Consider the following 22732-nt stretch of genomic DNA (forward strand, 5'->3'; position numbering starts at 1 on the left):
GGTAACCATCCCCTCCTCACAAAACACATGTTTTCTTGTTGTGTTGGAATGGGATAGGCTGGCCATCATACCCACGGGTCGTGCCGTTGACGCAAGATCCGACACGACAGTTGTCAGGAGCAGCCAATGGCGGACAAAGGCCACGTTTAACAATATGTGTTGGTGGTGCAACGTCCGTGGCCGCGGCCGGCGCGCCTCAGGGCGCGTGCACTGGCGTCTGTAGTGGCCAGCGCTGACTCACAGCGCATCATACACAGTGGTAGACCAACCCTGCGGACCCAAGTTAAGAAACATTACCCCCAGATGGTTCAACACACAGTGGGAGAGGCAGAGGTTGTTGCCAGGTGGAGGCCTTTACTTGTGAGTGTGTGAATCACATCTCTGATGTCAAACATCTAGACAGTCTTTATGTAGTACCCGGGAATGGTGGAGGTGAGGGTCTTCAGAGTGTATACTGCTTGGAGACTAAGGATCTACTGGTGACCTTAGCCAGTAGCATCGTTATGGGTGGTGTTGTGACGCACTAACTTCGTTAGCATAAAAACAAAAAACTTACTCGCGTAACGTGTGTGGTTCCGCTGAGCGTGTCGTAACGTTCACCAGTTGGGTTCAGAAGTCTCCCTGAATATGACCATAAGCCTACTTAATGGAAAACAGAATCAAGGACTTTTCTGGATCTGAAAATTTCCGGATTTATCTACTGTTTCATCCCACCTGGAACCTGTTGTTCTGGAACACTAAAAAAGCTTTATCTTCCACTGGCTTCACGCCTTTGGAATGCTCGCTTAACGACTGCCCGACACTATACTCTTTGTCCATAAGAAGCCACACAGTCTCTATATTTCTGTGACGCAAAGAAATTTCAAACTGTTCACATAAACCTCCGAGGTGTTCCAGGATGGACTTTACCGTTGTGCTGAATATTTTAGTAGCATCTCTGCCACGTCAGCAACACGATCCTGTTAGCTCCTTCTGTAGCGACTGATCAGGAAGTGCCAAGCGTCCAGAAGGGAACGTTATAATTCATAACAACGTCAGTCGTGCAGACATATCCTGACGTCAGACACGCACGGTTACGTTGCTGACCTGACGGCTCTTCACTCTTGTGGAGAACTTCACATACCGCGGTCACATGACCACTGACGCCGGAGGATATCTTCATGATATGAAAAGATGACACCGCGGGTGACAATACTTTTTTCTAGCATGATTGGTGTCAAAGTGTGGCTTTTTGTAGTTACAGTGACGCTGTAATGGTCTGTGTGGGGATCAATACCGTATAGGATCTTGATCAGGATGATATAAACCTTGGGCATGATGACCTGACCTAACCTCTTATGACGGTAGGCCAAGGGTGGCCCCAAAAGTATTAGCTCCTCGCTTAGTGAGTTGCCCTAGATGCAGCAGCTCCTCGCCACTTCTTTCTGTCTGTAACGTTAAATGTACCTACGTCTGTGGGTGAAGCTCAGAGTTTAGCTGAACGCAGATCATTACAAGTTCAAGTAATAAGACTGTAACTCTAGGAAGAAGCCGGGTTTCCCTTGTTGTCTCTGATATGAAGGGCATAACAAGACGAGCTGTTCGGCCCTGATCATCTATGAGTGCATGTTGGTGTAACTGATGTCAACACTTTAATATCCTCACACGTATAAGTCTCCTTCCTTTATTAACTGTTTATTTGTGGGCGATATATTCTGAAATAAAGTTCTTATTACTGTTGTTCTTGTCCTGTCCTCGGCACGTGCACGGCAGAACACAGGTTACAGAATCAAAGTTGCCCCACCTTGTCCAAGCCTGACGGTAGTGGCTGCAGGTGTCACGCATTTCAGAGAAGGTTCACACACCGCTCCTGCCTGACGCCACAGCAGCATGGGAACGGTTCCCCCGGCGACCTTGCAGTACCCAAGGAGTGGGAGGGAGGCGTCCAGTTTCCCGCCGGTGCCCGTCTCCGCAAGAAGTGTTGTCTCCTCTCCCAAGATCTGTCGACGACCACTGCGATTTTTTGGCTTTTCCAGGAAACTCGGAACTAACCAGGAGGCTTCAGAACTCACGGAAGCTACCATGAGAATCATGACAAGACGGTGAAGTGGTGACGAATAAGGAAATCACTGAAATAACTTGATGAAACTGGTAACTGATAATGAGGAAACTTTTGACAGCAGGTTAATATTTCCATACACACCAGACAACCTGGATGGCTGACGCAAACACAACATTGTTGTGATCTGGTGAGGACGCTCAACACAAGGCTACTTCTCCCGAAGACGAGGTTATTCATGATCACCAAAATTCATCTGAGGTAGGTTTATTATTATTATGAACTGCACAAATTAATGGAAAAAACGGATAGAGACAATACAGCAAGTTGTGAGTGTAAACTGATGGGTCTTTACACAAGCCTTCATCATCAGCGCCGTAATTGTACACAAGACACTACCAGTACACACTTGATGTATCTGGTTATGAACATTTTCATGAAATAAATCGAAAAGAAAATAGAGTGAGGCTGGTCATGACGAGATGGTGTTGGCGATGATGATCATGTCCAAGTACACTATTGTTGGCGATGCTGGTCATGTCTCTGTGAACTATTGGTAATGCTGATTGTGGCGACATGGAATGTTCAGTACTACAGGCAGTGCTGCCAATGCTAGACATACCTAAAGATTGTCTTAGTGATGCTGGTAATGCTTATAAGAAGTGTTGATGATGTTGGTCATGGTTATATGGAGTGCTGGCGACGCTGCTCACGGCCATAGTGATTGTCGATGCTGGAAAGTCTACAGGCGAGGCTGGCCATGCTTGTGGGGAGCGTTGACGATGCTGGCCATGATCATAGGGAAGTTTGCTGCTGATGAAATGTGTACGAGGCATGTGGGCGTACTAGTCATGGCTAAAGGGCGTATTAGACGATGCTGGCCATGTCTAAGTGGAGTGTTGGCGATGCTGGGCATGTCTCAGGGGAGTGTTGGCGATGCTGGTCACAACTAGAGGGATCTCTGGCGTTGGTAATCCTGGCATTGATCACATCAAAGGCGGCGTGTAATTAACTAAGACTCATTAGCTAATCATGTTAATAGGGAAGCCATCGACACCGGTGGTGCTATATCTATCAAGGAGTCAACTCATATCATTACTTCAACTTTGTGGTGTAGGTAGAGGACTAGACTCGCTCGGGTCCAGCCACCACGTAGCGCTGGTGCTCAACCAGAACCAACCGACCTCCAGCCAAACACTCCTTGTCCTCCCTCATCAGTAGAGCCAATCATCATCAGGGTTCATGACCTACACTGAGGTGAGAGAGAGAGAGAGAGAGAGAGAGAGAGAGAGGAGAGAGAGAGAGAGAGAGAGAGAACTTACGACAAACCTGTGGCAAGAGGGCAGGACCAACGCGTAACGTTCACCGCAGGAAGACCTAGATTCATAGAACGAGCTGTGTGAGGTGCGTGTTGTCATGTGTTGCGTGTGAGATGCAAGGATTGTATGATTGTGGTCTATGCCATCTTCCCACGTTTGAGAGTGAGACAAAAACGACAGCAACTTGGGCCCAATGAGCGAAACATGACAGCCGCTGAAGTGCTGGTTCTTTGCGCAGCCGAAGAGACAGAATATGATCCTGTATCACATAAGAAAATTCACTTATAATAATCTGATCTTATCTATACCTTACTAGGAAAGTATCTAACCCTTATGTCCTCCACTCAGGACCTACCTAGCCTTCATGCACCAAGTATTGCCCGCAATTGTTCCTCAAAATAGAGAATATCCGGTCGTCCTCGCTTGTTATGCCCCCAGGGAAGGCCGATCACTTCATACTCTCTGAGTGGCCAACATTCCCCCTACACCAGAACATAGCAACGAGTTATTCTAGATGTAGTCTGCCATTGTATATGACCTTACCATTTCGATGGTAAGAAGAAGCAAAAAGCTGAAACGCAACTGACCTGTAGCCCCACTGCATGATGTGCAGACTGTCTCACGGCCACAGGGTTGATTTATAACTATTCCCTCTGAGTGGCCCACCCTGATGTAAACAAAGGTGACGGAGACACAATACAGCAATGTCTCTCCTCTCAAATGTCGTAGACAATATGGGGAAGATGCAATGTCGCCTGAAGCGTTGATGTTATTAACGTATTTCTGTCTGTCGTCATATCCTGCCATGCTTTATCATACCAACCTCCTTAATAATGGACCTTACTCCTTCAGTACGACGCTGGTACGGAACTTGAACATGACGTCACGATCCTTGGGTATCACGGCCGTACCTGAGGCTGTAGGGGTTACGTCACGGATCATGACGTCACACGCAAGGTTCGTACACTCGTCCTCATTAGGTTAACTCACTAGGATCAGGAAAATCTTGGAGAAGCACTACAGCATCTGACGGTCACCTTTATATAGTAGCATCAGCCATACCACAGATACTGGCATCATTGCAGTTGATCATGTCATTATGTAAAGCTATGATGCATCCATCGTCTGTATGAGATTAACACACGTCTCTGGAGAGTGTGTCTGGGTCATGAGAGGCTGGACTAGACCGGTAGGCTGGTACTGCGGTCGATGACCTGTGGTGTCGAACCAAGGAAGCTAGGAGGCGACCGAGTCAAGGTTGGCTTCCAAACTTCCTTTGTCCTACACTTCCGTTCTTGTAGACGAGAGTGAGCAGCATAGTTGTGAGAACCTGTCTCTTAACTGTGCCTGGCTGTGGAGGATTCCACTCAGCACGGCGGTGTGACCCCTGACGAGGATGACGTGACCTCTAATATGGCTGTTAAGGGTAAGATCTTGTCTCTGTCAAAGATGAAGCGTTACGTGCAGGGGAAAGACTTCCAGGCTAGTGGTGATGGTACAAGTGTCAGCCACCCACCCGAGCCAAGGCCACCCCACCCGAGCCGTGACCCTCCAGCGGCCGTGGGAAGCCCAGACCCCTGGGGGATGTGCGGCCAGGTTACTGTTGGCCAACTCCAGCCAGGACGAGGTTTACTTGTGGGATGACTTATGTATATGTGTAAACTGGGTTGTTTACACACCTCAGACCCTTCTGTAAACCTCGCATCCACATTATACATTTTTCCCCACGTTAACAGTCAGAGTGGACCCTCTTGACCTAGCGTGTGGGGTCCTGAGCACGGCCGACACCAGACTGACTGGTCAGGAATAATCTAACAATATGATGGGAATATTTTCCTCAACGTCTGGTCGTACGTTTACATAAAGATCATCGTCATGTTATCACTTGCTTGTGCGTACACATGGGAAGATTTACACCCATGGAGCCTCGCCTATCGTCACGACCTGTGTCACCTGATAATGTCCCTCGAGTTTTCCGACATCATTCGCAATTCTTCCTCTTGGCTTAACTTGTTCTATGCGTCCACATCTCCGCTGCTGGAGAAATGCTTCCTCGGCCAACTTTCAGCCTTGTCTTGTTCTTGAGTTTCAGTATCGAAGAACTGTTCTGTGGTAAGGTCATCATGTGTGTGTGTGTGTGTGTGTGTGTGTGTGTGTGTGTGTGTGTGTGTGTAGCTTTACACACCCTTCAAACCTTACTGCTTTCATCCAGACTTAAGACAAGGAATATCAATCAGCGGAACACCAGTCCTGACATGTCACACACACAGACACACACACACACACACACACACACACACACACACACACACACACACACACACACACGAACAACAGCAAGTGTGAGAGAAGTGAACTTTAAAGATTTTTTCAGGAAAATTAAAACTCATAAGAGTCTGAGTAGGTTGTTACCTGTGTTCTCGATTGTACTTTACAATAATAACACTTTTGGTACACACATTCGTAGGCCTCAGAGCCAAGAGCAGTTTCAATACGCACATCTGCAGGCTTCAGAGCCAGGTACAGTCCTACTGAACACATCTGCAGGCTTCACAGTCATGTACAGTTCCAGTGCTTAAGTCCTTAGAAAAGAAGGCGATCATGACCGAGCAAGATAGAGACCTCGGGGTCAGCCACTCAACCTAACCCGTCGCCAGAGTTACACCTGAGGAGAACTGTTAAAGAGGCAGATACAGTACGAGACGCACTCATGCACACAGACAAGGAGACGTTTAGTACGTTATGCACAACATATACCAAACCTGGATCGTGCTTTGCAAGTCTAGGTACGACACGCAAGTAAGCCGAAAGATGTGATGGTGAGGGTGCAGAGAATAACAACCAGAATGGTAACTGAATTAAGAGTTCGGACACAGAGAAATGCTGAAAAGGTGTGTCCACCCCGGACGATGTGAACAACGAACAGTTCTTCACGAGATTCACTGCTAGAGGCCGCCACAAAAGATGAGAAAGAAGACTTAAAAAGGACATAAAGGAGTAATGTTTCAATGTAAAGGTGGTACAGAGGAACGACATGATGGTACATAACGAAGTTATCTACAGTCATAATCTTACTTGTGTTAGACACAGCAGAGTAAAGAAGACGCGCAACTCTACAACCAACACTTCCTATGGATCAACAGCCGGAAGGAAAAACAGATGACAACCATGAGAACTTCCTGCAATCTGTGAAAGTTCCCCGTCACCTTCTCTAAGGAAGAGACTAAACCTGAAACAGAAAGACTTCAGTATTCAAGTATTAATTTTATGTTTTCGTGAGACAGAGGCCTGTATACTGATATGACATGCCAGTGAAGTAGCCGTCTACCGTAGGTCTACTGATGATCTTGATCTACTTCTAATACTGGTCTGTCGAACATTTTTAGTGGATGGTCAATAAGGACTAATTTTGGCAGTTTATGAAGGTTCAAAAGACTACTCGACAATACAGAAAGTTAAAAGATAAGACTCCGCTAACGCAAAGCTCTTCGTGTTGTACATGTGGGTAATTACATACATGTAAACACATCAACACAACACTCGTGTGTCCGGCCACACATAAGGAAGCACTAGTACACGAGTGTAGCCGAACATACACAATAAAGGAAATTCAAAAAATTCCAAACTTGACCTTCGGACGCCTCCCAAGGTCTCGCTGCACCCCACCCTCACCCACACACATCAGCCACAGACCCTTCTGGGAGGAATCCTCACGGGTTCTCTCAGCTGGTGTGACACTGACTAGCCATGAGTCGTAGGATCACGCATATGGTTACGTAACATGAGGCTGTTACAATCATGGTTATATATCAGTAAAGCTATGGGACGGGCATGACTGTACACCCGGTACTGCGTAGTGATACTGTGTACACCATGTGAGGTGTTCTTGTGGTCTCTTAACTCCGTGTTTAGGCTTCATGGTTTTCTTGCGTCCGGTCACTATTCCTCGCGAAATGCGAGATGGATGACCAACTCGACCCCTACAGAAACTGGAGTCGGGAGGAGAAAGGTGAGGGAGGCTACGAAACAACGTCAGCTCGACCCCTACAGTCGTACCAGTCTACAGGATGAACATCAGCTCTGCCTCTACAGTGTTGGGTGCCGAGCCCAGGCCACAGGGGATGTACATCTGAAGTCACCGTCCGGCTGATTCCCACAAGGCAGGGCGCTACGTCCCAGACATTCTCCCCGCCGCATATCACATCCTCCACACCCCCAAGCATACGTTCGTCCACGCCCCTCTCCACCCCAGGTGACAGCCCTGTGCTCTGAGCCCCATCTTCCGTTTGCTCGTGTTGCTAAGCTGAACACCGCATTCCTCTGGTCGAACTATCTTTTTCTTCCCAGCATCCATTATGAGAGGAACACACTCGTGACACCTATATAACTCACCTCGTTTCCAACATCCATCCACGTAACACACTCCTCATGGCAGATTTCATCTCACTTCAAAGAATTACTGCGTGTTACTGCATGTACAACATGCGTGTTACTCCACGTAAAACAATCGTCATCAGTGTTCAACAACCCTGATCAAATAGTTCCTTACTCCACAATGAACACTCCAGGCAGGAGCGGCTCATAACACAAGCTGAAACTAAATCCAACCACACACTCATCTTCCAGTGTGTGTATATATATATATATATATATATATATATATATATTGAAACGTAAACAATATCATTATTCTGAAAAGTTGATTAGTTACATAATTATGGTCAAATCATAGAGAGAGAGAGAGAGAGAGAGAGAGAGAGAGAGAGAGAGAGAGAGAGAGAGAGAGAGAGAGAGAGAGAGAGAGAGAGAGTATATGTGTGTGAGTTTTCTCAGACACATCAAGATTCAAGAGCTGCCCATGATTCTGCTACAGGAAATGCTGCCACTAGTCTTGTAATCCCACTAATTTCCTATTATGGACTCGACCTTCCACTGCAGACTAAGAGATAGATTCCAACACGACAACGTCTTGCATCACCTGCAAGGAAATGTGCTTTTGTTTCCTTGAATAGTTGTAGCTTGAGATGGAAACTAAGTTATCATACAGCTAGATTATCTCAAACCGACTTTCGAAAACTGATATCATAACGGAGGCTACTGACAACTTATTACGCTTGTGACCATCTCTGGACACAATCATCATTATCAGTATGAGACGTCATAGCTATGTTAACACACACACACACACACACACACACACACACACACATACACACACACACACACACACACACACACACACACACACACACACACCACGTAACGTCCTTCACTAGCGGTCAAAGGACTGGAATTCCAGGCAAGGATAAGAGGCTGGGGGGAGTGGGAGGAGGAAAGGGGTGGGGGTAGAATTCCTTTGGTTGATCGAAAATATCCTGAGGGTGGGGGTGGGGGGGGGGGGGGACAATGCAGGTGTCAGCGGTGTGTCCAGGGTTAATATCGCGTCCTCGTCTAAACAGACTGGGAACGTAGGACAGTATTACTGTCCACCAGATGAATTCGTCATAGATCATTAGTTCTTCTGTTATCTGTTCTTCTTATGTGCCTTTCCCAGGTGGGTCAGAGGAATCCAGCGAGAAATCTCGACTCTCCGGCATATGTTTGCGGCAGATGGTCAGTGAGGTGCTCTCACACACACACAGTGACCAGCTCTAGCTAGCTTTGGTCGAGCATATGGCTGATGAGACTCAGCCTAACCTTTTAGCACAGTGTGAGATGAGAAGCTCAAGTCATCCTGGGCTGTGGCTATAATTTCACAGGAGACAAACCACAGGAATCGACTACGTGTTCTGAGAGGAACTTGATGGATGTGAGCACGAAGCCCGAGCCACCAGGATAACTCAGTAGGAGGGTGAGCTTCATGTTGGTCCGCGTCAGACTCACCGTGAGTAACCCAGACCAACGTACGTATTACACTACTCGACCACATAGGACGATATGCTAGAGGAGGTCCAACGAAGGAGGGCAACACTGTACCTGGAGTGAGGGAAGTAAGCCACAGATGCGAGCCAGCAAACGTTGATACATCCAAGATGCAACACACGAACATCAGGGGACACAAACGTAACTTTCATTTTTCTAAAAGATATTTGCCATAGTCGATAATGATCAGTTCTTTAAAACAATAACAGATCGAATATTGGACACCACACAAATCTAATTAATAAATACATTATCATAGTGTGAAAATATGCTTTTGTGATGATGGTGATAGATGAAGGGTAGAAACTAAGAGAGAGAGAGAGAGAGAGAGAGAGAGAGAGAGAGACTGTAGAGAGCATTATGGTTGATAAAATATATGTGAAAACTATGATGACAGATGGAGTCCCACGAGTGTAAAATGTTCCCCTTTATGCACACACACACACACACACACACACACACAGGCTTACATACACACGTACAGACATAAACAAGCACGAGAGAAGTTACGGACACAGCAACAAACACCAGTAAAGCCAACTGTACCAGAAAAGGGAGCGCAAATGATTTAATTGTCACGCCGGGCAACACTGCTGTGAAAAAAAAAGCGCACATAAACCTTTCCTACTTTGCGCTCTCTCTCTCTCTCTCTCTCTCTCTCTGGTGGAGCTGAGGTCTGTTCCTTGGCTCACATACTGAACGAACATTTATGCAATAATACCTTATCTTCATAACTATCACACACAACAATACGAAATACTTCTATCATTCTGAAGTGGGAACTTCATGGCTTATTACGATTATCATCATTTTTTTTCCTACCACAGTCTAATGTAGGACGAGTCTCCTGCCTGCCGGTCGGTTGACATTCCTGCAGTTCCAACAGCTCACTTGGCAGCGCAAGGGTACGACGTGCCAGGTATCGTAAGACACTCAATCGCCAGGTTCGAAGCCAAGTCTCAAAGAGTCACAGGGGGTTTAAGATAAGCCAGGTTATCCTTAAGGTTCTCGCAATGGATTTATTATCTTTATCGTCGATGCAGAGGTGACGACCCACCAATATGATGATGACGTAGAGGAGAGGTTTGTGGACACGAAAGTAGATTTGCAGTTAAAGTGTCGTTCGAGTTGTTTTGGGTTTGGAATTTTAACTGCGGAGTTGTTTTGGGTTTGGAATTTTAACTGCGGAGAGCACAAGGATTCATGAACCGCTCACTTGTTCATGAACAGTATACAGTGTTTTGTAAACAAATAAACAAACACACACACACACACACACACACACACACACACACACATACACATAGACACACAGACACACACACACACAATTTCATAAACCCGACACACTGGTTCATCATCCCTACACACTAGTACACGAACAAACACACCAGTTCATGATCCCACGCACTGGTTCATGAGCCCGACATATTGGGTTATGAACAGCAGAACATGGTTTAAGAACCTTACTCAGTGTTTATGAACCCTACAAAGCGGTTCATGACCCTCACACAGTAGGTTAGGAAGTCCATCTAGTGGTTTACGATCCTCACACAGCGGTTCATGACCCTCATACAGTAGGTTAAGAAGCCCATCTAGTGGTTTACGATCCTCACACAGCGGTTCATGACCCTCATACAGTAGGTTAAGAAGCCCATCTAGTGGTTTATGAACCTCAAACACTAGTCCTATACATCAACCACACCAGCAGATCTGCTTCTATAAGTATATCTTTATTTTCCCCAGGATGGACGGGGTGAGGCGAACTCTGACCCTCCTTTCCACGGCTGCCGTCGTCTCCACACTCGCTGTAAACGGCCTGCAGCTCCCTCATCATCATCATCAGCAGCAGCACGGGGGTGTTGTCTGGTACCCCAGCGTGCTTCCTGGGGCCCAGCAGCTCCCCATCCTCCCCCATGCGAGTCAGCAGCCACTGCTGTACCAGTACGTGGTGCTCCCAGCCCTCCACCTGCAGTGGCGACGGAACGGAACGCACCATAGTGCCAGCAGACACGTTCCCACGACCTCACCAGATGGACGGTGCTCTAGCTCCTCACATGATGACAGATATCATCATTCGTTACATGATGAGAGGCATCCTCATTCCTCACATGATGAGAGGCATCCTCATGCCTCTGATGATGTGAGGCATCCTCTTTCTTCACATGATGAGAGGCATCCTCAGTCCTCACAAGATGAGCAGTACCCTCATTTCTCACAAGAGCAGTATCCTCATTCCCCACAGGATGAGTATCCTCCTTCCTCACAAGTGCAGCATCCTCATTTCTCAATAGAGCAGTATCCTCATTCCTCACAAGATGAACAACGTCCTCACTCCTCACAAGACGAACAACATTTCCTCATGTCACTCCCATCTGACGAATACGACTTCAAAATAGGTCCTCCAGTACTGCAAGGGCACGACGACCACTTCACAACGATGTCGTCCGTGTCTGACGCCTCAGACCAACTGAACCCAGGCCGTCACTACGACCTGAGCAAGGTAAGACTAGTGTTCTGGTATCACTACGACCCGAGCAAGGTAAGACGAGTGTTCTTGTATCACTACGACCTGAGCAAGGTAAGACGAGTGTTCTTGTATCACTACGACCTGAAGGAGTTACGACTAGTGTTCTTGCATCACTACGATCCATGTTTGAGCTAACGTTTCCTGCCCCTTCCACAGCTGTCCTTCGCTGCCAAGGAGCAACTCAAGAGTGTTGGCAGCCTCGAGGAGCTGCTGCAGGTCCCGGGGGTTTCCCAACTTCTGAAGGACGACGACGCACAGGAGAACCTGGAGGCCTGGACCACTGAGAAGCCGCAATCTCACAGATCCTCCCGAATGTACCGAAAACGAGGTGGGTTGTGAGCCTTAATGTGAAAGAACTTGTAAGTTATGATGAACATGTTCTCCAAGCGGGTGACAGCCCCCTTACCAACAAGCTACCCAGTAAATTGTTAAACCTGACCATGACTAATACTGCAGGATACAGTGAGCGGTGACAATGCCTCAGTATAATGACGAGAGCCTGGATTACGACGTCTGAAATCCCTCAGTAAGAATACTAAGACGAAGACGTGTAATGATGAAATGATTTCAATGCAGTAAAAAGAAAAAAGAATCACCAGGAGAAATAATTCTTATGAATATGATGACTCACCCAATACGTTGACTCTAGACCTACCTACAGTATACTGGTGTAAACTCACCTACTGGTACAGCCCTACAGGAGACTCACCTACTGGTTCAGCCCTACAGGAGACTCACCTACTGGTATAGCCCTACAGGAGACTCACCTACTGGTACAGCCCTACAGGAGACTTACCTACAGGTACAGCTCTACAGGAGACTCACCTACAGGTACAGGACTACAGGAGACTCACCTACAGGTACAGGACTACAGGATACTGCCGAGTCTCTCCTAATACATGTCACTCTTGGCTGTGGCCACAACCCGCTAGTATGAGGCAGGTGTTCAGTATCATCAGTGAGTGAGAGGAAATTTCTCCTCGGCCAGGTTGTATCCTCGTCAATGGACGAAAAAAAAAAAAAATACAATCTGGTCGAAGAACTTATGACCCCTAATAAGTCCATTTTCCCCCCATATACTGACGGTAGGTCAGCCTTAATGATATTACAGCCTTGTGGAAGGGGCCTTAGTATTACATGACTAATGAAGAGTTACTCATCATGACCCGTGGCTCAGCGGGTGATGATCTAGGTCTCGTTGTAGGAGAGAGGCGGCGTGAGGAGCACATGCCCAACGCTGGCTGTGAGGTAGAGAAGGTGAGCGTGATGCTCAAGGCTCGGCCAGGTACCAGGCTCTTCCCTCCCTGCGTCAGGGTGGGCAGGTGCGGCGGCTGTTGCAGCCCAGGCAGGACCTGCTCGCCAACCTCCGTCAACATGCGCTCCTTTAAGGTAGGTCGTGACAGCACCACACCAAAACAACCACACAACACAGGAAAAACATATAACCAACAACTACAAAAAACAACCAAACATTAAAAAAATCAACAAGCACACCAGGCTGGGGGAGGGCACCTTACATTAAAAGGCAATAACAATAGGAAGACTTTCGCAATAAAAGGCTTTAGCAAACAAAAATCACCTCAATAAATCAGTTACAACAACAGAAAGCACTATACAACAAGGCTACAAAAGTAAAATGGACCATAATAAATGGCTATAACAGTAGAAAAGGACTGAAAAGGTTATGATTAAAAGAAAACCCACAATCAGAGACCACACATACAAAGACGTATTCTGAGAAGACAAGTAACTCTGTAGCAGGAAATACCATGACGTTATACACTCCTGCAGGAGCGGACGTTCCTGCTGTCATAACACGACTGGTCCTCCTTCAAAACGTCCTTGGGATTCATACATGAACGAAACTTGACATAAACAAACTCGTAACCTTGGCATTAATCTGAACGAAACACATTAAAATCAACCAAATCTATACGACTTCCAGAATAAATGCAACTACGTTCTGACCTGGTAGTTTATTCCATTTTCTACCACCAACCTGGAATGCTGAAATTCAGAGAAACCACATCGAACACACCACAAGAATATTTGTAAACATACAAACAAACACTAACAAGAATAATATCTTACTTAGGAATAATTACCAGTGGTCTTGTTGGTAATAAACATTACATATCATCTAAATGTTTTGATCTACTTCTTCTATAGACGTAACTGAACGTTATCAAATATAATAATAATTTTCAAGAAGGTACAACCTCTGTCATAACTAACGTAGGTTCCTTTTCACCAAAACGGTAGATAATCTAATTCCTACAGTATCTGAACGAGTCATTATGGCACCGGTCACCCGAGAAGTATTCATCAAATGGTGTTCAGCACACACAAACCTACTCGTGTGTATATATATATTCACATGTATATTCATAACAACCTGAACATTACAGGCATTCGAGTTGTCTATCGACCTGAGGGAGTCGAGGTCGGTGAAGCAGAAGGTGGAGGAGGCTGTGGGGTGCCATTGTGAGTGCCAGGTACGAGCCTCGGACTGTGACCTCGCTATCCAGGACTACGACCCTGACGCCTGCATGTGTGTGTGCAAGAGGTGAGGACGCCCGCCCTTGGGAACACTGCCTTAATATTAACACAACTTTCCCTCTGCACGAAGACATCTCGTGGTCTGGTTACCGAGGCATACTAGTCGTTTTGCATACAGAGGTACTTCCGGTACAAATATAAGCACCGCAGGAGGACACAGTCCGAGAATTTCAAACATTCAAATGTGTGAAGAACTATTACTAGAATCTGCTCCACCCCTTCCCCCCTCCCACACACTACCATGACCTGTGCTTCCCCCTATACTACCATGACCTGTGCTTCACCCTATACTACCATGACCTGTGCTTCCCCTCTACAGCAGCCTGGAGGAGGAGCAAGCCCGGTGCGAGGCGTCTCCCGAACACCACTGGCACCCTTACCGCTGTGCTTGCATCTGTGCAGATGTGGGCAGCCGAGAGTGCTCCAGTGGCCACACCTTCTACGAGGACACCTGTCGGTAAGTGTCATTCATGAGGTCCCAGACACCTGCAGGTCAGTGTCACTCACGAGGGCCCCTCACATACCAGGACACCTGCAGGTCAGTGCCACTCACGAGGGCCCCTCACATACCAGGACACCTGCAGGTCAGTGTCACTCACGAGGGCCCCTCACATACCAGGACACCTGCAGGTCAGTGCCACTCACGAGGGCCCCTCACATACCAGGACACCTGCAGGTCAGTACCACTCACGGGAGTCCCATCCATCACTGAAGAAGTATTTCTTAATATCAAAAAAGCTTATGTGCCAGTGACTTTAGCTTATGCAAGTTTCCAGCCCTCACCAGCTGGACTCTTTAATCAGCTAAGTGCGTTTCCAGCCCTCATCAGTCGACTCTCTACATTCCAGATGCGAGGCGACCAGACAGGAATGACCCCACAGCCTTCTGGAATCTACTTGTTAGTGTATACATGCGTGTATCTACATGGGTACATCTACGTGGGATGATGCCACCTGCACATCCTCTGACCACTCCTGTACCACCTATGTATATGGTGAAGATAGCCAGGACTGGTCGTCCGCCGCCCATATAACTGTTCCATATTCCTTTGAACCAGACTCCATACAGCTAATGTCTTCATTCCACTCTCTTGTTACCAACCGCGTTCCTACCGTCTTTGCTGTGTCGTCTGCTCACAACAAAGAAGCTCTGATGTTACATGACACGTGACGGTGTAAAGGCCGTCGTCATTATAGTTAATGCCGGGTTATAAAGCCAAGATCTACGAGTTACTGACCGTTGTGTTGGTCTGGTGGAAGGATCGAGTCAGCCCGCTGCTCTGTGTATGTAAACACATACATATATAGGGATATACAATATCTGTATGTACGTGTGTGTTGGTGGGCTCCGTCTGCATGAGGTCACCCGTGACGGGTTCGTATCACTGTCAGCAGATTGAAAAGCTTAGGACGTCGTCGAAAAGATTCTTGTTTCCAAGAACCCCTTACCCTGCTCCCGCGCACAGCGCATCTTCCTAGCAGCAGGAGTTCCATGAAAGGGGTCCTAGGGTTACATGATATATATATGTATAGTGAAAATCAATTTTTTTTTTTACAAAAAAGATATGAAATAAAAGGCAGACAATCAATAGTTATTTTGTTTTCACTATAACTTCCAGTGAAGTCACACATTCCTGTCACTTCTTCTTGAGTCTGGTGTTGGCCAGGAGTCCTCCCTCCTACTGCCGGCCACACCAACATTCAGGAGCGTCTGTAGCCTCTTGGTTCGCTTCAAAGTAGCGAACAAGCAGTTTGTTGCCTGGGGGTAAGTGTGAGCCGTGAAGAGGGTGAAGGGTCGACTGAAAGTAGGCGCACGTACAGCTGCGCGTGCAACTGGGGCTGTGTGGATGGGCAAAGTGTCATGGAGGAGCTTATGATTCCTGCTGATTCTTGCCGCAAGTGTGGGTGATTCCTCGTGTACTCCTGCCAATCCCCTGGCCAAGGGAGGACAAGAGAACACAGAGTGCACAATAGGTCCGGGTCTTGGGGGTAAACAAGGACTGAGAATCATTACATGTTAACTAGTAATTTACAAGACTTGAATAACAATGACTCTAACCCGGGCTCTTAAGAAGTATCATAACTTAGCTTGTTGTAAATAGTTCATTTATGACATATCTTGATACGTAATCCAATCATCGTTGTTCACAGAGCAGAAACGCATCTAAGGTCAACAATCCTCGCTGTGTTGTCCAATTTTCATGACGGACTTAACGTTACAGTGGACTGTAATCGCTGTTTTGCGTAGCATATAATCGATCATCAGACCTTTGGCATCCCTGAAAATCGAGTCCATGATCCATGATCTCGCTGGCCCAGGCCTGCGTCCGGGACTACGTCCCAACCTCTGGAACCAGACTGGAAGTGAAGAGTTGGTCATATTGTCTTACCACAGTTCCAGCAGGAAGCAACTTGAGGGTTCTGGGCAGCCATCATGCACAGTATCATGCATGCATGATGGATGCAACACTTCCATGTGAATCTGGAACTTTAGTTCTGATTCCATCAACTTAACAAGTTGATCCGCCAGACTAAAGTTCCAAACTTGGGCCACAGTTGCCTCATCAGCGGCACCTGACGGCCTTCCTGACCAGTGGTCTTCCTCATGACTCTCATGATGGCCACGTCTGACCCGTCATATGACCGAGGCAGGTGTGTCTCTCTGCTAAGGACACGTCCGTCTGTGATCCTGTCTCTCGTCTCGAACACTTAGTTACTGACGTCACTTAGTACGCACAATGAGCACACTCCATTCCTGGTATGTTAGAAATAGACTATCCAAAGGTTCTAGCAAGACCGCTTGCATAATCTTCCGTAGAAAACCACATCCTCTTACCCACCACTGAGCTCACATCAGCTGGACGCAGGCCAGAACGTGTTACAGGCAACAAAAGACTTACACATAAGTGAATCACACCAGTAGACGCCACACTGCCCGACTGTCCAGCTAAAAATATCTTCATCGCGTTGGCGAGTTTCTCATCATCTTTCAGACCGTGCAAGTCACTCAACATAACACTCACTGGTTCTTCTCACACACTAATAACCACATCACCTACTGGGGTGCCGCCATGAAGACTTCTACATCCTGTTGTTGTTATGCTGTACGTGCCACATAACCAGGAGTTTCTTCGGCCGACCACATTCAGCTCGCATTCTGCCGATGGTTTCGGTTTGCTGGAATGGCGAGTGGTGACTGAGCCACTCACTGAAAACTTTTACCAAAGAACCAAAGACGACTGAAACCAAGAACAACTGTTTAACGCTGATCATCTTTATCATAAAGGATAACCTGCTGGGTTGTAGGAGACAGAGGACGAGAGACGTAGATGATGAGTGTGGTATCACTCAGGGGCTGGTGACTGGGTCGAGTTGGGTGACTCACAGTGAGTCAACCTCGGCTATGCCACCAACCGCAAGCCAGACCTACTGCGCCTTAGGATACGACGCGGGCATGGGAAGGGCAGGTCGGATGGAGTGGTGGGCGAAGGACGGGCAGGCGGAGGGAGTGGTGTGGGGGAGGGGGAGGGGGAGGTAGTGTTGAGGAAGATGGGCAGGTGCAAAGAAAGTTGGTACGAGGCTGAAGCCTGGGAGGAGAGCCGGCCGCGCAACCTGTCGAGGCAAGAAGCCGCACCTATAGCGTCCCGCAGGTCACGGAGCCTTGGGCCCCTTGAGTTTCCTCATCCTCATAAGTGATGCCCTGATGTCAGTCCCAACACTACCCTCCCACTGGTGTCAACGTTAACAACAGCTGCATCGCCCTCCTGAATACCCTTCAGAGCTTTCGGAGCTGGAGCACAGCCACGTCATCAACCAAACCAACACCTACGTTGTTCATGGATGTTGGCCTCGCTTCCACCTCTGTCCCATCCTCTACTGTCTCACTAGGCCCCCAGCTCCACCCAAGCCGATCATATCACCATCGGTACGTCTTACACCACCCATCACGAAGAGCAGCTCAACACGCTGGTCCTGCACCCTTCCCTCCACCCACCACCTGGACCTCATCCGACACATTGGAAAGAAGCAACCAAACCATTCCCACCACCGTCGCCTCCTGCCAACTGAGATCCTTCGTCCCAGAGTTGCAGTTCGCCACCAAAACCGCAATGAGACCATTCGACCTGGCACACACCGCTATCCGAGCAGATTCATCCTAACCATAGTGAAACATCACCAATATATTTAGCTGACTTTCAAACCAGTTCTGCTTGAGGATTGTAGTTAATTCAATAGACAGTTAATCATTACTCTCGTATATATGACATACGAAGACAAATTACAGATAGGTAAAAGGTAATTACACACACACACACACACACACACACACACACACGCAAACCTCCGTCGTGTAACAGCGTCACTGACTGTCACGCATCCATTTTCCTCCTGGAATCATAATCGCATAGGTTCGAATCCTAGTCGCGGCAACCTCTCCACAGTCCACCCAGCTGTTCATCCTCCCTTAGGGGCTGGTTTATGAAATGGGTACCTATCATAGGTGTGTGTGTGTGTGTGTGTGTGTGTGTAGATAGGAGTAAAGACATGGTACATATATACAAGAGTAAGAGACGGGGCAACACGAGTGTAAAACCCTTTCCCCGTAACACACACGTGGGAGACAACAGGATATCCCTAAAGCAAACAACATTTTGTCGGGATGTTCCCAACGTAAAGCAGTAGCGAGAACTACAGTTACAACACTGAGGGTACAGGTCATACCCCGGACGGCTCTCATACTGTCGGGGAATTACTGCCACTCATGGAGAGAGAGAGAGAGAGAGAGAGAGAAAAGGCATGTGGCCTTATTAACTCCACTACGCAAACTAACGGGTAATGATCACACAAACAAACAGCTGGACAAACAACTAAGATTTGGCAAACTAACATAGTGACACATAAACCAATAAAAGGACAGGCAGACTAACGTACTGACAGTCTAATCAATACACGAGTGATCACTCAAAGACCCAGACGGAGGGACGGGAGACGGGCTAGCAGAAGGCCAGCCTGACAAAATAAGCGAGTGAAGAAACGGCGGCAGGTGACTAATTCAGGACACCCGGCCTCCAGGTAGCCCCCGAGAGCGTTACGGGTCGGTGAGATGCTGACGAGAGACGCATGCCTTGTGGACACGGCCCTCAAGAGACACCAAGAGACACTGAGGGTAGAAGGTTATACGTTTCATGTAGGCAACTTGACGTAGGCAGCCGTCATGACTCTGGCAGCTGGTCGGGCTAAAGACCAAACAACCAACCCCACAAGCTTGCCCAGTACGTCCAACACATTCATCTATCCTGCTCATGAAATCATTGTGAGCTAGATACAGCGACTGTAGCCTCAGCGTACGTTGTTTCATCACACCTGAAACCAACATGTTCAGGACACCAGCCATATTTGACGCTTATGGTTTCAGTGGTTCCTACAACCTCATCATGATCATGATCATCATGATCATGATCATCATCATCATCATCATCATCATCATCGTACTCTGGGATGGTGTAGAACACCGTGAGACATGGCCTGCAGTACCCACGGGGACTCGGATTGTAAATTCATTCTTGAGGAGTGATCACTTCGGTGTAGCCTGACTACCAAACAGTGTTGCAGTGAGCATGGATGACCCTCACGGTAGTTACGCCATACGAGGTGTTGAATAACTGCGGAAAAGCCTACACCTTCATCTCCTCTGGAGCCATAAGTATATATATACTTATTATGTTTGCATGACTGACCTAATGCTTCATTAAGATATTTACTTTTTCTTATCACAGAAACAATCTTGCTTTCCCTTGTTTTCATCCAGTCCCTCTAATATTTGACCTTCAGACCGTTCTACGGAAGGGACATGCAAAGTCTCCATTCTGAATCAGGTTACGTCCAAACTCCCCTCATTAATGGTATCTCTTATTCTTATATTATGAAATTTGAAAATCTTTAGATACCTATGCTCCTCTCAACAGGAAAACATACTTTTATGTAGAGTTATAAGGTATACGTTTACATCTAAACAGATACTTTAAACCAAGTTTTCCGCTTCTTAGATTCATAATGAGCTCGTCAGAATCTAAACACAGACTTTCAATTTTAGGCAATGTGAATGACAAGGATTATAGGTAAACTGTGACCTTACTGCACCATCAATACAAGCAAAGCGTAGGAAGACTTCAGACAAGCAACATTCTTTCAGTTAGCCATCAAGATTTTCTCGTTTTCTTTGATCAGTTTCCAAACTTACACAACTTAATAGCAGACAACCACCTTTATAAACTCTTTAGAGGCTAATAACAGAATTCCAACATTGCAATGTTCGTATAGAATATTACGAGATCTATAAGGTTTTTGATATGAAAAATGAATCTCACAAATATTTTCCAATTCACGTAAAACAGTATTTGTCACACCGATTCTAAATTCATTATAAACATCGATAACTGCAGAGGAATATCTATCATTCCTAGTATCACTATATCGATAGAAATTTATGACTAATTCATGAGGTACGGCCACAGATGACTTAGTTAAGGGACACATAAAGAGTGAGAATGTATATGGTCTTAGAATTCAAAGCTTTTCTGTTGTTGGCTATGACTGGGGCGGCCATAACGATCCTGGGTGTTGACGAGTCTTCATCCCAACTAATCAACCCTGGGTTGGATGCAGGGCAGTTGCTAACCCCAGGATTTGAACTCATGCGGGTCCGGCCCTGGGCTAACCCGTGCTAACTCGTGGTCATCAATGCTAACCTGTGTGAGTGTGTGTGTGTGTGTGTAAGCAGAAGTGGCACACAAACATTCATACGTCCTTGATAAGCACGCGAAATACGAACAAGACTTTATCCTGTAGTGATGGAGCTAAACATCATCTCAACCAGACCTGGTCACTCCTGCCTGCTCCAGTTGTAAACTCTGATAACGTGTGTGTAACGTGAGAGGACCCGAGAGGCTGGCTCCCTCCCCACCACCATGACTCACCGTCCCCCGTCTACCGTCCCCCTACCGTCCCCCCGTCTTTCTGTATAACTCTCGACTGTCTTGTCTCTTAACCCACTCCCGTTGAGCGGGCGAAGTGCCTGAAGGGTCGCTAACCATCCAACCGCTCATCGTTCCTTCACTAATCATTATCCAGAAAAGTTGCTCTTCATCATCCGGACCCACAGTGGAACTCTCTACTTCACGAGAAGGAACCTGGCCCTCCTCAATACTTCAGATGACTCTTCTCCTCACCTCCCCCGCTGATTCCCGCCAGCCACTGTGATCACTGAGGGAGGAACCATACACCATACCTCTGGTGGCTGCCATACTCCCGCACCATGTCTGTGACATACCACAATCATCCCCATCTTCCCCCACCATTCCCATGATTCAGCCACACACCACAATTATCTCTCGTTCTCATCCCAACTTATATATCATAAGGCCTCACTAAAGGTCACAGTGTACATCCTTTGTACGTAGAACGACTTTAGTAAGCAGCCAACACTTGTGTCTCCTCTTATACAATACATACAGAGGAACAATGTAGAAATACAGCAGACACACCCGCCTCTTACCGTCCTGAACAGGGCGGCAGGAGTTCGACCCCTGGGTGGGATGACCTGACCTTTGACCTGATCCCACATCTCGGCTTAACCTAACCAGGAAAGGGAGGTTCGTTTACTGAAAGAATGAAGACGACCAATTAAACAAATGTTCAGGGAAATGCTAGTCACACGAGGTCACGTGATGGCCACGTGATGACCACGGGCTGTGTGGGGAACGTGTCTGATCCAAGACTCAGCGTCGTCAGTCAACAAGTGTGGGAGCGAGAAGGGCGCCCCTCCCACTGGACAAGGTATTACACAGTGTGTGTGAAACTCGCCCCAATTCGCTTACTGTTTACATAGTAGACTTCGGTATATATAATTCGTTAACGCAAGGTTTGTCTCTTACAGCAAACGTTAACCTACGTAGTACATAACGATATGATAGAGCGGCTGACGTAATACCCAGGGACGACGACGTATTAGTGACCCGGTCCGTCCTGGTCCACACACGGTGATCATCGCTGGACGAATCGACCAAAGTTCCTCAACACAAACAATTCTTCAAAATGTACCGAAGTTTACTGGAAGAGTAAATAACATGGGAAAACAATAAATGGTTTAGCGGTATACAGATCCTGATGTGATCATACGAGATTATTAAGACAATGAATTAAGATACGAGTGAACTGATCTGGAGAACACACCAGCTGAGATAACCAACTGCGGATGTAAACAGTTTGGTGACTCTTATCGCGCTGCCTTCCGGCTAGCTGCACCGTGTCCACAGAAAACGGGATGCAGACTAACCTCTTGGTGTATGTCTATTACGGGACAACT

The 22732-nt window shown here is 47.1% G+C and overlaps 1 protein-coding gene and 1 long non-coding RNA gene across 3 annotated transcripts in view; one reads left to right on the forward strand and one right to left on the reverse strand.

Moving 5' to 3' along the window:
• The window catches only part of LOC139762536 (uncharacterized), an 84468-nt gene that overhangs the window by 11121 nt on the left and 50615 nt on the right, over nt 1-22732 (reverse strand). The gene's annotated exons all lie outside the window — the stretch shown is intronic.
• LOC139762527 (uncharacterized) lies at nt 1906-15956 on the forward strand. 2 transcript variants are annotated; one of them, XM_071687524.1, is made up of 7 exons: nt 1906-2299; nt 11026-11782; nt 11966-12137; nt 12987-13198; nt 14218-14375; nt 14688-14825; nt 15217-15956. In XM_071687524.1, the coding sequence occupies exons 1-7, from the start codon at nt 2277-2279 to the stop codon at nt 15239-15241; spliced, it is 1485 nt and encodes a 494-aa protein (XP_071543625.1). In that variant the 5' UTR covers nt 1906-2276; the 3' UTR covers nt 15242-15956. The 2 variants fall into 2 exon arrangements, with proteins under 2 accessions (XP_071543625.1, XP_071543626.1); XM_071687525.1 differs by having other exon boundaries at nt 1908-2299; nt 13014-13198.

The sequence above is a fragment of the Panulirus ornatus genome, chromosome 43 (assembly GCF_036320965.1).
Source record: "Panulirus ornatus isolate Po-2019 chromosome 43, ASM3632096v1, whole genome shotgun sequence".
In the NCBI taxonomy this organism is placed as follows: domain Eukaryota; kingdom Metazoa; phylum Arthropoda; class Malacostraca; order Decapoda; family Palinuridae; genus Panulirus; species Panulirus ornatus.

What these genes read in the sequence shown, in the direction of transcription:
- LOC139762527 (XM_071687524.1), top strand. Translation starts at nt 2,277, where the DNA reads ATGATCACCAAAATTCATCTGAG. An exon ending in GTCACTACGACCTGAGCAAG is followed by an intron (nt 11,783 to 11,965) that starts GTAAGACTAGTG and finishes CCCCTTCCACAG; the next exon opens with CTGTCCTTCGCTGCCAAGGA. An exon ending in TGCATGTGTGTGTGCAAGAG is followed by an intron (nt 14,376 to 14,687) that starts GTGAGGACGCCC and finishes TCCCCTCTACAG; the next exon opens with CAGCCTGGAGGAGGAGCAAG.